This window comes from Takifugu flavidus, chromosome 11 (assembly GCF_003711565.1).
Source record: "Takifugu flavidus isolate HTHZ2018 chromosome 11, ASM371156v2, whole genome shotgun sequence".
Lineage (NCBI taxonomy): Eukaryota > Metazoa > Chordata > Actinopteri > Tetraodontiformes > Tetraodontidae > Takifugu > Takifugu flavidus.
In genome coordinates, this window is record NC_079530.1 from 12,527,621 (window position 1) to 12,544,816 (window position 17,196).

Consider the following 17,196-nt stretch of genomic DNA (forward strand, 5'->3'; position numbering starts at 1 on the left):
GCTCATTATTCCCCACTGCTCCGTGCAATACGGCTGCATTCTTAAAGCACCTACATCCTCTTATTTGTTTTCCAAAGGATGCACGCAATTAGAAAATAAAGTAAGATGAAATTAAATACTCCCCCACACGCAGCAGAAAACAGCCCCCCCCCCCCACCTAAGATCCTCGCTGTCATCGCTCTTCATTGACAACAAGGTATCAAAAAAAAGATTGAAAACAACAGAAAACCCCTCCCGTCGGCGCGGAAACAGGATCCTGGAAAGCTAACATCGCTAGACTGAATTCCAAACTGAGCCAACAACTTTATCCCGACTCGGAATAAAGGTCACTGCATCCGGAATTCCACGATTCCCTATCTGCATTAAACGCGACTATTTCCCCTGAACTGATTAAACGGCGCCGGCGCCTCGGTGGCGTCGGATGCAGCTCCGCAATCTAATGAACAAGTTTCACCTTCGAAAAGTGACAAAAATGGTGGCGAATCATCATAATTAGAGACGCGGCGGCGGCGTTATTATGGCTCCAGTCCTCGTTCTGCGCGCGGCAGTAATGAGCCCGAGGGAAGTGATTGTCGTACATTTGATGGTTCACCGACTTCACAGACATTGTCTTTATCTGCAATGGAAACGGGAGGCGGGGGGAAGGGGGGGGGGGGGTCGCAAATCCTTTGAGGTGCATTTAAATTATAGTTTTCACATATTACAAGAAAGAAAAAAAATCCCCCGAGAGAGCCTGAGCTGTGTCGGCGTCCTTCAAGGCCCACTGGGTTTCTCACATGCAACGGGAGCGGGGCATGGGGGGTGGGGGGCGGATGATAGAGGAGGGGGTGGGGGTGGGGGGTAAATACTGAAAACTGATCTAATACCATCACACAGAGTTGATGATACAATCCTTAGATATTTTCAGCCCAGAGCCCAGTTAACCGAGTGGAATGAGTGGAGGGCCTCTTGGGGATTACCCTTGTTTAGAAATGATGCATCATTAAATGATATATTAACCCCCCCCCACAACCAAAATTGGTTTATACATATTTGATAATGCTCAATCAAAGGCACATAACGCATAACAAACGCTTGCGCTCAGAGAAAATGGACCATTTGCCGAAGGTGAGTGAAAGTGGCTCATTAATAATCAGCAGATTTCAACCTGATCATCCGGGGGGGTGTCAGAGTGACCCCCCCACCCCAAGGCTCCAGATCCACTGAGCGGGGGTCCTTGCAGGTGACCTGCTCAACCCTGTTAGCAAAGCTCGCTGTGTTTACCGGTGTGCTGTAAAAGACGTCCATCGCAGTTTAATTAATAAAAAAAAACATGGACGCCAACGGAAGGGCAGAGAGGAGCAACAGAGGAGCGTGAGCTCTGGCAGGCCGTCCTCTCACTCTCTCACACCGGAGCAAGAGTGGCGGCAACGCTCCCAACGCCGCCGCCCCCGCTGGAAGAACACGCCTTACCGCCGTCTCCTCCCCGTGCAAGAGGAACGGCTCTGGCGTGCCGCTGTGCTGAGCTAGCTTACCTCACCTGGCTGCGTGACGCTTGATGCGAGAACCGAGCTCCATTTGTGTGCTTTAATTTTGAAGGAGCCTCGCCTAGACGCGGACCGTTGGGAAGCATTTCCCATCGCTCCCATCAAGGGGACCTCGGTTGTTTTATCCCTGCTCATATCTGTCAGGAGGAATGCTGCCGAGGGCCGACGTCTACCTCTCCTACACCCACGTTCCAATTTTTACGTCCCTTTGAAGTGATCCCGCATGCTATTAGATGGTGAACGGTGGGCCGTGAATAAGGCGGAATCCTTTAAAATGACTCGCTTATGCCTTGGATTAAAACCAGAAGGGTTGGAAATGGGTTCAGGCAGACGTCAGGACCAATTTTGGGCTGGTGTTTGTTTGCACCGTGCGCGCGTGTGTGTAACGTTGACTTGTTTTTTGGTTGTCTTGTTTTAAAACCCTCTTTCCGCCACCCCTTTCTCGGCACAACAAGAAAAATGCTGATTTTACAAACACACAGGCAGACACAGATGGATTCTGTGGGGGCTGCAGAAAGGGTCGCGACCCCAGCGCCGCCGCTCTTCCTTCGGTAATGAATGTTATTGTCGGTAAGTGTGTGCTAGCGGCAGAAAGGTCCTTTGGTGACCGGCGGGATTATGTCCAGGTCAGCGCAGCTCTGGATGGAGCCCGGCTTTCATTACAGCACCAGTTTCTTTAGGTACTTTTAACATACACTTTTCACACATATCATACACATACATATAAGATAAGGAACGGCAATTAAATACTGCCAGGCCCGCATGCACGCATCATTAAATCCCTTCTGTCCTTATGTTTCTATGGTGTACGACCTTCTGCCCTAAAAAGCAATTCAAATATATATGATATAAATATAAAACTTTAGGGAGGCTCCAGGATTATAGCCAGCTCTAATCCGAGTCACCAGAGGTTCAGTAACAAAGTGTTGTGTTTTGGATGTGAGGAAAAAGGGGTCTGCGACTCACGATGTGGAGCTTCAAGAAGTCTCCGAGACCAGAGGAGCTGTCCACCCTGACCAGGACAGCGTCCTTCAGATGTGTGCTGAAGCCAATGGCCAGCCGGTCCGCCCGGGTGCTGGGACGGTCGTTGGGCGGCCACGTGTATGTGATCAGTCCGCCGTCCCGCCCAAATATGTACGTTGTTCCCGCTGGAGAAGAGAAGAAAGAGGAGACAGCACAAAAGGAAAAAGTTAGCAGTCCGTTATGAAGTGATATGAAGCGCCGGCTGTCAACACCGGAGCATTATTACCACAGCAAATCCAGTATTTATGCTGCGGGAGGGAGCTCAGGCGGCCGGCAGTGTTTCATTGTGCTGAATAACACCTTTGCAGAGCGCTGAGCAACATATCACTCTTGAACAGCTCTCAGCCCCATCTGGGGGCTTAAGCACACTCGTGTCAATTCACAAGAGCAGGAAAATTCATTTAAAATTAGGAAGGCAGGTACTGGCACCGCTTTCCCCCCAAAATGCCGTGCAATTACTTCGATTTACTGCGGCGGCCTGGTTCACTTGTGGGGAACAAACACGTGAAATTTTCGCTCCTGTCCCTGGCGTCCGGGTAAACTGCCAAACTGGCACCTCTGTGTCTCCCACGCTTCATTAGCAGCCTCAAAGGAAGAGTCGGACGGCTGTATTATCGACTGACCCGCGCAATCACGCTCTTCTTCTGACCTCCAAACTCTCCATTTCCTGTTTTACTGCATTAGCTCGTTCCCGTAACCTGCCGCACGAGAGGGTTGACCACGACCCGGGAGGTGGTAGAGTGGCTCTAAGAGTGGTTCTAATTACCCAGCTGCTGCGTGAGAAAGGGCCGTGTGACATCCTGCCAGATGACCCCGTCAAACGGGGCCTTCTCCGGATGAAAGAGGTCTGAACGTGTGTGTGCTCCTCTACAAGGCCACCATTCCTCATCAGTTCTCTGAACAGTTTTATGAAAAGCAGAAGACTGAAATCAAGTTCATTTTGGGAAACTTTATTTCCCGCCCGCTGTTTTCCAGCGCGTGTCCGCACATCATATAATGATCCGAGGAGGTGATTGGGCAATAAACGGAGAAAGTGAAAAGCTAAAAAATGAATACAGCCGTCAGATTAGCATAAAAACCGCCATTTTTATGAAGATTTAGACAGAGCGTTCTGCTAATGTGTTGTGCATTTAATGTCTCTCTCTCTGTGAGTGAGATGGAGTCAGGGCATGTTAATACTGCCAAAGCTAAACAGCCTTAGCCTGAAAACTGGATTCTAAATCATTCCAACTGTAATCCCACTATGTTTTTGTAAACCAGTTGACCAGTAAATGAAGCTATTGATTCATTTCACATTCATTCTCATTTTTCTGTTGCTTTCCAAGCGATTATAAGGCATCCCTCGACCCCCGCGTTCCAATCTGACATGCTGGTGCGAGTCAGTACGCCGTGGCAGCCATTGACTAGAAAGAACTGCATCTTTAATTAGCGACAAAGTGATTAACAAACAGCGTTAGGACACGCAGCGCTGCAGCAGGATTTATGGTTTTCATAAAGCAGAGCAGCGTTTGTGGAACACAATGAAATGACACTGAGCATGCTTGTTCTGCTAATGGATGAAACATTATGGAGCTCGATGACAGAGGAAAAAGACATTATGTGTAATGTATTTGCCAGGCCCACATCATTACTTCCGCCTCAACTCTTGGCGGCTGATGCATAGCTGATGCCCCCCCACCCCCCAAACTTTGTCCGATTCTGCTCAGAAGCATCCATTACTATTCATACGATTGGACGCCCACTTCAGTCCTCTGACATCTTATTTACCGTCCGTGACCAAACGCCAAAAACAAACCAAAAAGTCCTTTAATTGGACCGCCGTGTTGCTTCAGATATCCTTAAGCTGAACGGATAAACAGCAAGACCCTTGTGTCAGAACAGCAAAGGTTGGAAAAACAAAACGCTCTGTGATGTGCAGATTATGTAAATGGCTGCCAGACACGGCAGAAATTAAGGTTGCTGACATGCTGTAAAGCAATTAATCCACGCCGCCCTGCGAGAGCGGCTGCAAACTCTTGCTTTTCTTATTTTAGGATTAATACACACGGTGGTGCTTGAGTTACGCACACCTACACAATTGCGCAGTGGCATGAAACCAGCAAACATGTGCCTGCGACTGCAGTGGGGGGGGGGGTAATTATTCACTGGCTCCATATTTGTTATTTGCATGGTCCACGGGGACACGGAGCCTAATATGGATCTGTTGTAGTCATTAGATACTGTCGTGTCCTGGAAATACTTGCCGGCTTGTTGTCTCTTTACTTTGACGAGAGTTTCAGCTTAATTCCCCGTTCACCCACTGGCTCGAGGTGAAAAAAAAAAACGAATTAAAGGACACAATCTAGGCAATGGGGGAGTCTGAGGGGGTGTAGCGCAACACAATACCCAATACCTGCTGGAGAGAATGCAAGAGAATATCCCTGGAACGCCTGCTAGCATAAAAAGAGAGGAACTGGAAGTGCAGCGACCAAAGGCGGAATTCTGCGTTTGGCCGCCGAGGTAAGCTGTCGGACCGCGACACGTCACAGTCCGATGTCTCTCCGCTCCCGGCTACCCCTCGTTAAAAACCCTCATTAGTTGGGCTCGATAAGTGAGGGGTGAAGCAAAAGTGAGCACAGATGTGACACATTCAAGGCGCCGGAACCGGGCTGCTCAGCTAAGGTCAGGACCGGCGGACCGTCTTTCCTCTGACCTCGAGCGCCGCCATCATAACGAGCCTCATATTACCACCTCTGCCGAGAAGCCACGGAGGAATCCAATCATAATTACATAGTTGTGATGGAAATATGAAAAGGGGAGATGACATTATGGATCTGCTTGCTGGCGGCGCCCGGCTCATGCGTTTCCCGTAATGACCGCCGGACAAAAAATAGATCACCGGAGATGATGCGGAGTTTGGAAAACTGGACATTTAAAAATAACTGATCTTCATCAACCCCTGGAGGTGGGAGTCCAACAGTTTCTGGGCGTCGTTCTCTAAAGGCAAAAGTGCATAAAGGATAAGATCATTTGGGCTAATCTTTGGGCTGCGAACCCTTCTGGGAGGAGAGCAATTAAAAGCAGCTTAATGATATCTATTGGATTACAATTTCAGTTTCCAGAAAAATCATTAGCACGATTTATGAGGACACTCTCATCCAATCCGATGCAGCTGGTCTCTGTTAGAGGAGCTTGCTCCAATCAATGCTGCGGAAGATTTACAGCCACGGGGGGGAAACTGCGAATCCAGCCCCCTCGCTGTGTTTTACCTTGGATCGGCCAATTAATCCCATTGCGGAACGTTTTGGCAGGAAAAATCATCAACTGCGATTCAAAGTTCCAGAGATATGACGAGAAAGGAAGAGGAAACCCGATTTGATGACTTAAACATTGATGGATTGCACAGAAGGTGGATGTTTGTTGCCTGGAGGGGGCGCTGCAGCCAGTGGGAATTACTGAATCGCACAAGGATCCTTCGGCATCGACGGCGCTCACGTTTACCGTTTACCTTGCTCTGCATTGTGAAGGGAGCGTATGGATCTGTGTACGGTCATTTCCAGCTTTTTAGAATGAATCCTGATCCTGGAGGACGGCGTTGAAGCTGCAGCCGTCACTGACGAGCGCCCTTTTGTGCTTTGATATGTCAAAACACAACAAAGCCATCAAAACATTCCTGGAAAGAGAGAACAAGGGCGACCAGTTCCCTCCTGGAACTCGGAGCTGCCTTTGTTGACTGTCTATCTTGGTGTTCTGGCGACACGCTGTCAACTCCCCAAACTACGGGGAAAAGGGACGGGCGGCCCCGAGCACTCACCTGGGATTCTTCTCTCATCTAGCTCACTTTAAAGGTTTAGACTCGCGTCGCTATTTTCAGACATTTAGCGAGTCATGCATGTATTTATGAATCCAACCCATAAGCTTACAGATTTTTGTGGATATGTAGGCCAGTTCAGCTTTGATGTGATTCCCGCAAGCAGGACCCCCCCCCCCATTTCCAACCGAACCCACATGTGGCTCCGAATAAAAAGGAACGCTGATAATTCCAACTTGCTCATTCTGCACGTTTCACAAGAAGAATTTCAACAAAATGCTTATTCCGTTAAAAAAAATAAAAATCTGCACCATTTTCTGTGTTCTCTGTTAAAATCGCGCAATGTTTTTGTTTCAGTTGTCCTGTTGTTGGAGGAAACTGCATTAATGTCAATAACGAATTCTCCAGCGCCAGAAAAATTCAACAAGCAAATAAAACAGACGTGCAGCTTCGAGCAGACGCAAGTTTAAGGTCGAAGGAATCAGCCAAGGTGAGATCCATGGGAGAGCTGGGAGGTCGTTATCGGCTGACAGCAGCTGATGTTTACTTGTATGGGGGAAGGTTTCCTAAATCCCGGCTAAAACAGTGTTTTGCACTCATATAAAAGATGATAATAATAAAATGTTTTAGGTTAAGGTGTCTGTCAGTCATTTGTATTCTGGGACGTGAGGTGATTGATAGCCTGACACCTCCGACTGGCAGCGTCTGGATGTCGCAATTATTTAGTGCAGCGCACGACGGCGTTCCTGACACCACCCCTCGGCTGGTGTCGTCCGACAATCCGCCTGAACCTGGGGTGGAGCCTTCGGTTTGGCGTCGACCAAAAAAGAAGACATTTCAGGGAGGGATGGTGGAAGCAGCGAGATGGTGGAAGTCATCGCGTCCCCGGCCCGACCAAATTTCGTATGGCGTGTGAAACGGTCCGTTCAGCTATTTGAACCTCTCTCGGGCTCTGCTCTGGAAAAAAAGGCAGCCATTCTCTGTCTGCAGTGGTGTGTGAGCGGCCCTTTGGGAGACTAAAAAGGCTATGGATTGTTGACTTCTCCTAATCCTCTCTCAACACAAACAACTGCCTCCCTTATAATAGGACAGGCGGCTAAAGCGGAGCTGGCAGAGGCACCAGGAAAGGTTCCATCCAGGGCCGAAGCCGGAGGAGGACTGGGAAAAGCACCGAATGGCCATCAAGCCCTCAGACGGGATTCTCGGGTCAACATGGATGCGTGACGATGGTGGTATCCATTTTACACATTGGCGCCGAGGCGGGCGGAGCGGAAGTAAATCCGACACAAACTGCAGTCCCACAAAATGCCTGCGTTTGCGATCTTCCGCATTCTGTTTTAAACGATAAATTCGCTATCAGAAGGGCGAAGCTGCGCTGTTTTCTTCGCAGTCAGCAGAAATAGAGCGGACTGAGGTACTAAATCAGCCCAGAGTCCGAACGGCCCGGTGTTAGCTTAATAACTCTGGAATTATTGGCACATATACAGCACAGTCGATAGAAACTTTTACAGTTCACTGCCCAAAGACTTAATCTCCCAGCATTGTGAAATTTGCTGTGTGGCGCTGAAGCTAATGGAGCGTTGGCTTCCACTGCTTTAGATTATTGGGGAATGCAATAACATATTGATAATCACGAACCTATTTGGATACCTTTAAATATCAATAAAAAGATACGCCTGGACAAAAACCGAGTAAACATTAGCAATGCCCAGTCACATAAGAGCCTTAAGCTCTTGCTAATGACGCCAATCCTGCAGCCGCATTCCTGCACAAGAGAGCCGACAGTGTCCAACCTGCTCGATAAAGTGCGGCTTTATCCCACCAGCAACAATTCTGCTAATTTAATCTAATTAAATTAAGAGGGGAATAAAAGTGGGGTATCGCGGCTTTCCCTCTGGAACGGTCATCCGTACTCGAGGACGCGTGCCGCCTGCTATCTCCATCTATACATTACGTACACTTCACTCACTGCAGATAAGAGGCGCTATGCCTGTTGATTTCAGGAGGATGACAAGAGCGCCATATGCTAACGCCGGCTTTCTTACATGTTTTTGTTCCGGGGGGGTCATACACGTGAAGGTTGTGCGTATGCGCCGCTACCTTGATCGAACTGAAAGCGTAACCGCGGCGTTTCGAATCGTTTTTTTCCCCATCATATTATCTGCATGTCTCAGTCGGATAAGGAGAGCAGCACAATACCAGACAAGCACGAGCAATACGGCGTTTACATGCACTTCATTTGTCAGTTACAGTTACGCTGGAATACTTTGGTCATGTAAACGTACTGACTGAGACGGAACAGAACCTATGACGCTCCGATGACGCTCAAGGCTTCATTTTCATTTGAGTATTAATTTCCTGATTAAAAATTCATATAATGGTCAAATGCCATATGTGGGCGAGTAAAAGCAAATATGATAATTGGTTGAATGAGCCCAGATATACAACTGCCATTATGGTGAACGACCTAATCAATAAAGGAGGATATACCGAAGATGGCTTTAGAGTTTACGATTATTATTATTGGACATTAATGCTGGTTGATAGACGATACGACCTCTATCAAAAACTGTTATTTGTAATATCACCATCTTATTTCACACATACAGTGTGTGAGAATGTATGAAAAAAAAAAAAAATTAAAGTAGCAACATGGCTGAAATTTGCCATCATAGTTAATACGCAACAAATATTCTGGGTGATTAACTCAAGTGTCTGTGGAACATCATCATCGGAGGAACTAAGAGGTGATGCAGCCCATGTCCAACATGACTTCAGCATTTAATTAACCTGTATTTTACGTCTTCCATCTGATGAGGTCGGGGCCAGACGTCAGCCCTGGAACGCAGCAGCCCTGCGCTAATACAATTTACACTTCCCCAGAAAGGGTAAATCAAGGCATCTACTTCTGCTTCACACAGTGGCGGCGCCTCGCCGTATTTTATCCCCCCCGCTGCTCTGCAGAGATAAGCCTTCACCTCATCATGACAGCGCCCCGAGGTGCCTCTTCCGCCCACCCTCAGTCTTCGCGGCAGGAGACCATCAATTCATGGTTGAGGTGAAGTTCTGCCCCTGGGATGGTAAGTATGCTCAGTCGACCAGTGTCACTCACACCCCTTCTGCCCCTTCCTCGGCCGTGCTCACTTCCCCTAAGCCCTGAGTGATACATGAGCCCCTGCCTTGTGAAACAGAATGGCCCACCCAGGCAAAGCTGACAAGTCCCAGTGTCTTAATGGAGCCCTTTGTTACCGCGACCAGCTGCATATCAGCCTCCGCAGCCAACAGCCTTGGCTTTGATAGAGGTGTCTCAGAGTATCGACAGCTTCTAATTTACTCTCTCATCATCACTTGCCTCATTTGCCGCACAGACACAACGCTCCCTTTCTCTCATGTCCGGGTCAGCCATTTTGTTTTTCCAGCAATTTGTCGATTGGGTATTAGCGTTTCTGGGTATTTTTTGTGTGTGCACTGGCCCAAAAACAACCCCACTAAAATTTAAACTTAAATCGAGCGTCATTTTAATCACCTCATTTTCAGATAGGAGCCTCTTTCGCTGATCGTGTGCCACCAGCACGTTATAATAACCGCAGCGTGAGCATCACAGCTTAGAAACAGGCTTGTTTTCCACTGGTCAGCCAACAGATGTGGAGTGTGACTACACTTCTAATTACTGAGAAAGTGTAGGGGGGTAATTACACAGTGGTAGCGATGAAGAGAGCAGAGTCCACGGTATGCGATGTGACGATGACGCTTAGCTAACCTGCATCAGCACGAACGCTGACCTCACCAGGAAGATCAGAGAGCTGCGCTTTAATCAGCAACGAGACCTACGTAGTTCTTTTTTAATTACCTGGGTCTCGGTGCTCGTGCCACAGGAGGGTGCAGCAAGAACAACGCTTCAAAAGCTAAAAGTCACTATTTAATCTTCGTGGCAGATAAACATCACCTAACAGATATAAACACCATCATCGACGTAGAAGGACCTTTTTTTTCCCCCCCTGCGTTGTTACTGCACGACTGCAGTTTGATAAGCTTTACTCTGGGATGACAAACATGTTGTGGCCTTAATTGCAGGATTAAACCGCCACTTTGGCCCTTTCTAAGCAGTTTTTGTAAGTGGGCTTCGGCCAGCTAGCAAGCCGTTGTTGTCTTTTTTTTTCTAATTTGCTGTTTTTTCTTATAAATGACACAATAAAGGGAATACAAGATAAAGAAAAAAAACATGGCCGCCCCCCAGCCAACAACGAGCAAAACATGATCGATGTCCACTATCTCACACCAATCAGCCGCCAACTTATAAATACATAACACAAAAAGGAAGGCGAGAGAGTGCGTGGGCATGCATTGTGTTTCCGCGCTGTGTTTCAAAATACGTGCTAATATTAGCTCGCATTAGGTGTTAGCGGGCGTGTTTTTATCAGCCACTGCCAGCAGGCCCGAGGCACTGCGAGATGGAGGGAGCAACGAGGAAGGTGAAATCCCACACAATCCTATTAGAGTGGATTAGGGGGCAGCTTTTTTCTCTGCTGCCACTCTGCTGCAGGTGAGCAGCTGTGAATTACAAAATAAATAAATAATCAAATAAATAAATAAAGCCAGAACTACATAAGCCGTTTCCTCTTGATAGGTGGCGATTTGCCTATTTCTTTTCGAAGGATTTTGCACTTTTTTTAAAAAAAAACCCAAACATTGATCAATTGATCCAGAAGTGGGAATATTTTCAGGCCCGACGGTGTCAGAGCTGGAGCGGCTGTACACCAGAACAGTACTATTTTTATAAATTCCCTTTATGACCCATTTGGAATTCTGTCTGACGGTATGTTAGCATGCCTGCGTTTAAATGAGTGCATATGGTTTCAACTCACACTCGCAGCCTTCCGCACTGACAATGATTCAAAGTGATCAAAGAGATGAGGGATGATTTGGAAGAGTGCTGCTCTTTGTGTGTGCAGTAAGCATGAACAGGCGTGCGTGTGTGTGTGTGTGTGTGTGTGTGTGTGTGGCCTGACGTGCACGATGATAACTGCTGCCTTATAATGATGACAGAGAATGAGACTCCTCCAGGGTGACTGAACTCACTCAATTCAGATTAGATAAAAGTATAACTCAAAATATGGAGGCTGCATTTTGTTGCCTGCCCTTTTTTTAATGTCTCAGAGTCAATCCAACCAATAAAAGGCTCCTATGTGAGTAAAGCACTTTAATGTAACAGCGAATAACTAAACAACTTTTTGGACCCAGCAGCGCGTCATCGTGGGCTTCCACATCACATTTCTGAGCCAGTGAAAGAGCTGCTTTTATGAGGACTTAAAGACGATGTTGGCCAAGAGAACGACACGAAAGCTTGTGCCACGTTATTTTAAACATCTCTGCTTGCTCATCACATTGACAAATGCAATGCATTTTAAGTGAGGGGCTTTACGTGCACGCTCGTTTCTGAGTAACCCCGCCACCACAGGTGTTCCCTGCTATCGTTTAGATCATGGCGATTTTATTAAAGGGGATTCCGCAGACACCAGATGGGCCCTTTTTGCACAGCAAGAGTGGTCAACCCTGCTATCGAGCGGACCCCCTGTAGAGCCGCACGCAGAAGGTGCAATTTAGATGGTCAAAACAAATGTTTCTGAAGATATTTCTTCAAAGGATTTGAAAGGAAAGCCCAGAGTAAACCGACAGATGAACATAAAGACGGACACGCTGGTGAAGACCGCTGATGATGATTCACTCAGGGCCTTACGGGGAACTGACTCAAACTCATCCAGGACCGATGAATGTGATAAGCATGTAAAACCTCCCTCCAGCCAAACGAGGGGGGCCCTTCCTCTCCCCTGAGCTCTCCATCTCCGAAGACTCTAATCCGAAACCAGACGCATTACTCAGCTGACCCCACGCTGCCCACCGCACGCATAGTCAGGTCTCATTTCCCGTCTTGCCAGCTGTAGCGTGGTCACCATCGAAACCACACAGACCACTGCAGGCAAAAGAAAAAAAAAAGTGCTGCCCACTCTGTGTCTGCATGGATGGGCTCCACGCTCCAGTGAGAAAGCTTGGGGTCGGGCTGCGTGGCCGGGTGCAGATAAAGCAGGAAGGATGGCAGCAAAGAGGAGGAGGCCAAGTTAGCAAGGACAGAAAACAAGTGGGTTAAAGTCCTTAAGCGCAGGCAGCTAAAAACGGGGGGGGGGGGGGGGCGTGTTGTCCGAGACCAGAGGAGGAGGAAAATAAAATGCCTGAAGTCATCACGTCCCTGTTCCCAGGTCAATAACTGCCTCCACTGGCTCTGGAGAAGAGGAGCATGTACTCAGATCCTTATCGGGGGAGCTATGATCTCCCTGCCGCCTCCCAGAAGCACAGATACTGTCATTTGTGCGCTATCGCAGAATGACATCAGCTCAGAGACGCGGGAGCAATTACATTATACAAGCCCACAACACGCTGGAGCAGGAGCAACAGCTGAAATCTTCCCCCAGCATCCTCTCCTCTTCCTTCCCTCCAGACCCCTCCACTCGTCTGTTCATCACAGTCTCACTCTAACCCATCAGCCACTGAAGGGGGAGAGATCCGCACTGGATTATAATCACTTAGATTGCTTCAGTGACTTTAATCAGGGGTTTCTGAGACCCAGACGCTGTTTGCACGGTCGACGCTGGCAAAGACGGCGGTTCCGTTCACGGATACGTTGCAGGATCATCATGGATCTGGAGGCCGGGTTCCCCCTACTAAACATGTTGGGCGATGCTATAAGAAAGAGGCCGTTGCTGAAGTGGGAAGACCGGCGCCGATGGAATTTAGAGGGACACGGTAAAGCATCTCGACTCTAAAAGGATCACCCAGACGGATTCAATCACCTCATTGATCCAGCCTTAATGAATAAGAGCAGGTACAAAGGAAAATATGATAACCCAGTTATCCACTAGATCAGGTTACGCATCTCTCTGAGAAAGAGGGCCATCACCTCCGGGACTGCGCTCATGATAAATAGCACGTCTGCTATTCACAGTTGATACTGTCTGAACCTCATTACGTCCAGCCCCGAACAAACAATGCATCACACTCCGGCTCCATTTCATACATCCTGACCACGGTTCATTCTTTATTCTTTCCACATAAATCAGTGATGGTGGTGACGTCGAAGAAGGGAATCGCATTTTTCTTACAGCAAGCTGATATCTGGAGTATTGTCTTCCCTTCTTTCTGTCTCACGTTGTGGAGGAGGTCTGGAAAACTGGCCGGCTAACAGGAGAACTGCAACTTGGGAGTAGATATTAATAAGACAGCGAGACAACGGAGCTGTCGTCCTTTACTGGAGGTGGTCCAGCTTAAAAATAGGGAAGCGGTACCAGTTGTGTGAACCTTAGCTTTGATCTTTGGAAGGTCAAAAAAGTCCCCCTGGAATCTGGAACACCACCAATTCGTCCCTTGGCCCATTCTCAATGTTTCCTGAAAGTTTGCCCAGAATCCGTTTGTGACTTTTGGTGTTATTTTGCTGACAATCAAAGAACCGTTGGCGGTCACGCAGCCTCCTCCCTTGGCAGACGATAAAATATGAATCGGAACTTTATCGCGTCATCGGAGGGATGCTGTTTAATGACGGAGCTCTAAAGCAGATGATGTGACGCGCAGGGAAGCACAGATATTGAATTTCCTGTAGCAATAAAACCGGCCGCAGCACAACTGGAACAGCGGGCTTTGTCCTGCAGCTGGAGACCCTGGAGACCCTGGAGAACCCCCCCCCCCCTTTTACCAAACATATAATCAGATAATATTGAGCTCCTTTTCCTTTACCCCTCACAACTTTTCCTTTTTCAGAATCATTAGCACGGAGGAAAGGCAACAATGAGCATGATATTAGCACGTTAATTGTGCCTGAGCGCGCCACATGGCCTCAAAGGTCCTCGGGGAGAGTGGGGGGGGCTGAGTGCTGTCCACTCAAGATAGGTCAAGGCAGAGTGGCCTAATTGCATCCCTCTCTTGTCTGAGAAGACCAGAAACCCTCCAATCTACCTTATCATGTCTGAGGAGCATTGACTGTCTTGTTTGAGCAGGACTCTCTCTGCCTGGATAGTGATCCTTCCCCTCCAGTGTCCTGTTTCTGGACCCAGGAAATGCTTTATAATGATGGGAAAGCTCATGGATTACATTGTTTCTTCTTGTGTTTTTCTATCATGTTAAAAACTGAGCACCAGTCTCCATTTTTCTACCCAGCATGCCTCGGCGAGGCATCGCTCTTACACCAACGGGGATTACGTCACTCTAAACAAGCCTGGATTGCACGGAGGCAACGACATTAGCCTTTAACCTTTAATGTTTGTTGTTTTGTGCTGTTTACACTGAAATAAATCTAGTTCAGACTTCAAGCAGAGTGCCAACAACAACAAGAGAAAAATCACTCCACATTTTACCCAGAGATGAAAACTCATTATAGGTTATATAATTCATCAGTGAAGTCTCCTTTTTCCGCCTCCTTCCCCCATATGATGCATATGTCAGCAAGCTTCCTGTTCGAAAAGGCCCCGCTTCCACTCCGCCCCGGAGCAGCTGCCAGGAGCGGTTCGATGCCCCGCGGTGCCTGAGGCGACGCATCTTTGTTTGTTCCACACACCCAGGGGCAACGTGCAGCGCCGCAACGTTCTAATCCTGTCTAATCTGGACACAGCGGAGCATCTGGAGATAGGGATATGGCTAATCTGAGACACGGAAACAGAGGGCACTTTGCTGAGACGGAGAAAAAGGGGATGTGTGCAAACTAGGCGCAGTGTGTCTCTCAGCCATGTGTCTGATTTAGGAGGGGGGGGATTTTAGGTCTTAGTCGGAGGCATGTAGAGTGAAGGGAAATGTGTTCCATCGAGAAGCAATAATGGGATCTAGACCTTTATAGTTCACAAAGAAAGCATTCATTGAAGTGCATCTACTTACTGTGCCCCGCTCTGAGGGACGCGGGCGATCTATGGATAGCTATAGGCACGATATGGTGACGCTTATTTCCGTGGGAGAGGTGAATGTGGTGGAGACTTTCCACAGACTCTGACCCTGCTACAAATCCCAGGGCCAGCGCGGTGATCCACAAGGCCAAATGGGCGAGCGAAGCCGAATTCCAGTGCAAGGGCTCCGCTACGGGCCTCAGGGGAGACAACTGTGTCCTCCAGCCTCCCAACATCTTCCCTGAGGGGCCGGGTGAGGCTTCGGATGAGAGGTGGAACTTCGGCGAGCCTTAAAGCCCCATAATTCTCACCCCCCCAGATCTGAAGGCGGCCACAGACATTCGGTCCACAGAGAGACGAGGAGGCAAAAGCAACCGCTCAGAGTGTCGACGGGGAAAATACGTTTGCCTCGTTTTGTTCAGGAAATCCAGAACGGCACCCAGGGAGGTATAGAAGTGTCATAAATCACCACATAACCGCCAACATTCAGTGAAGTAATGAGAGCAAACTAAAAACGAGCCTGGATCTCCAGTTTCGCTCCAGTCAAGCCCTAAAAAAAATCAGAGACGCCTCCAGCGAAGACTGTCAATAATCCTGAAAATTTTACCACAACGATCAAGAAAGAACAAAAAAGGAAAGTAAAACTTGGGAAAGGATCGATCGCCCGTGGAAAAAGTGGATCTCTCTAGAACCCCAGAAGAGTTGTTTTGAGGTTTCCTCCGTCTGCTTCTCCGGGGATTTCAACGCATGTCCAGCGGAATGGGACCATAGTTAAATCCGAGTCTCATCTGCATGTGTCGGAAAGCCGCAGTGGTGCGCAGGAGATGGTGGGACTGCACCTGCGAGTTGCACCCGGCGGCGCATGCGTTCCCCCATCCACGGCGATCTGCTCCCAGCGAGACCGAGCGACAGAAGCGGCGGCGCCTGACAGAGCAGCCCTGGCCAGTAACGAGCGCACCCGCACGCCGGTAGCATCGGCAGCGCCGCTCCAGAAGATGTGTGCAAGAGGATGAGGAGGAGAGAAGAGGAGGGAGGGAGGAGAGAGGGAGAGGGAGGGAGGGAGGGAGGAGGGAGGGAGGGAGAGCCTCGACAGCCAGCCAGAAACAGGAGGGAGACTGGCTATGCAAATGGGCAGCATTCACAGGGCGAATCACTGGAGCCTGAGTGTATTACAGAGGAAGAGCCTATTTAGACAGAATAGCAGGAATCGAAGCTGTGTCCCCCCCCCCCCCAGCCCCCCCCCCCCCCACACACACACACACACACACCCCCCAGGCCTGATTCTTTTCAGAACCTTTCCCCACCCTGCCCGCTCCGTCTTATTTCCCCCACCGGTCCACATTCACGAGCAATCAGAAGAATAAAGAAAACAGCAGTAGAGTGCGAGGCGCTTATATTTTTAGGATACCTCTCCAGGCGCCCCCCCCCCCCCCCACCCCCCTTCCAGCCTCTCCCGCCTCCCCTTTTCTTTCCCGCTTCATAAACGGTGTGTTTGAGATTCTGTCCATCCTGGACCGGCCTCGCCCTCACCTGGGAAACTGTTTTTGCCTCTTTGCCAGATTTAAAGCAGAGTGATGACTCTGCAGCTCTCTCTCTCTCTCTCTCACACACACACACACACAACACACACACACACACACACCCCCCAGGCCTGATTCTTTTCAGAACCTTTCCCCACCCTGCCCGCTCCGTCTTATTTCCCCCACCGGTCCACATTCACGAGCAATCAGAAGAATAAAGAAAACAGCAGTAGAGTGCGAGGCGCTTATATTTTTAGGATACCTCTCCAGGCGCCCCCCCCACCCCCCTTCCAGCCTCTCCCGCCTCCCCTTTTCTTTCCCGCTTCATAAACGGTGTGTTTGAGATTCTGTCCATCCTGGACCGGCCTCGCCCTCACCTGGGAAACTGTTTTTGCCTCTTTGCCAGATTTAAAGCAGAG

The 17,196-nt window shown here is 48.8% G+C and overlaps 1 protein-coding gene across 27 annotated transcripts in view; it reads right to left on the reverse strand.

Moving 5' to 3' along the window:
• The window catches only part of LOC130533371 (neurexin-1a-like), a 163,120-nt gene that overhangs the window by 54,788 nt on the left and 91,136 nt on the right, over positions 1-17,196 (reverse strand). For 25 of the 27 annotated variants that reach the window (XM_057046701.1, XM_057046700.1, XM_057046708.1 and 22 more), the window contains one exon: positions 2,493-2,674. In XM_057046701.1, coding sequence (XP_056902681.1) covers positions 2,493-2,674 — 182 coding nt within the window. Of the gene's footprint in view, positions 1-2,492; positions 2,675-15,252; positions 16,261-17,196 lie in introns of those variants that run through there. The other 2 variants (XM_057046705.1, XM_057046704.1) reach the window with 2 other exon arrangements.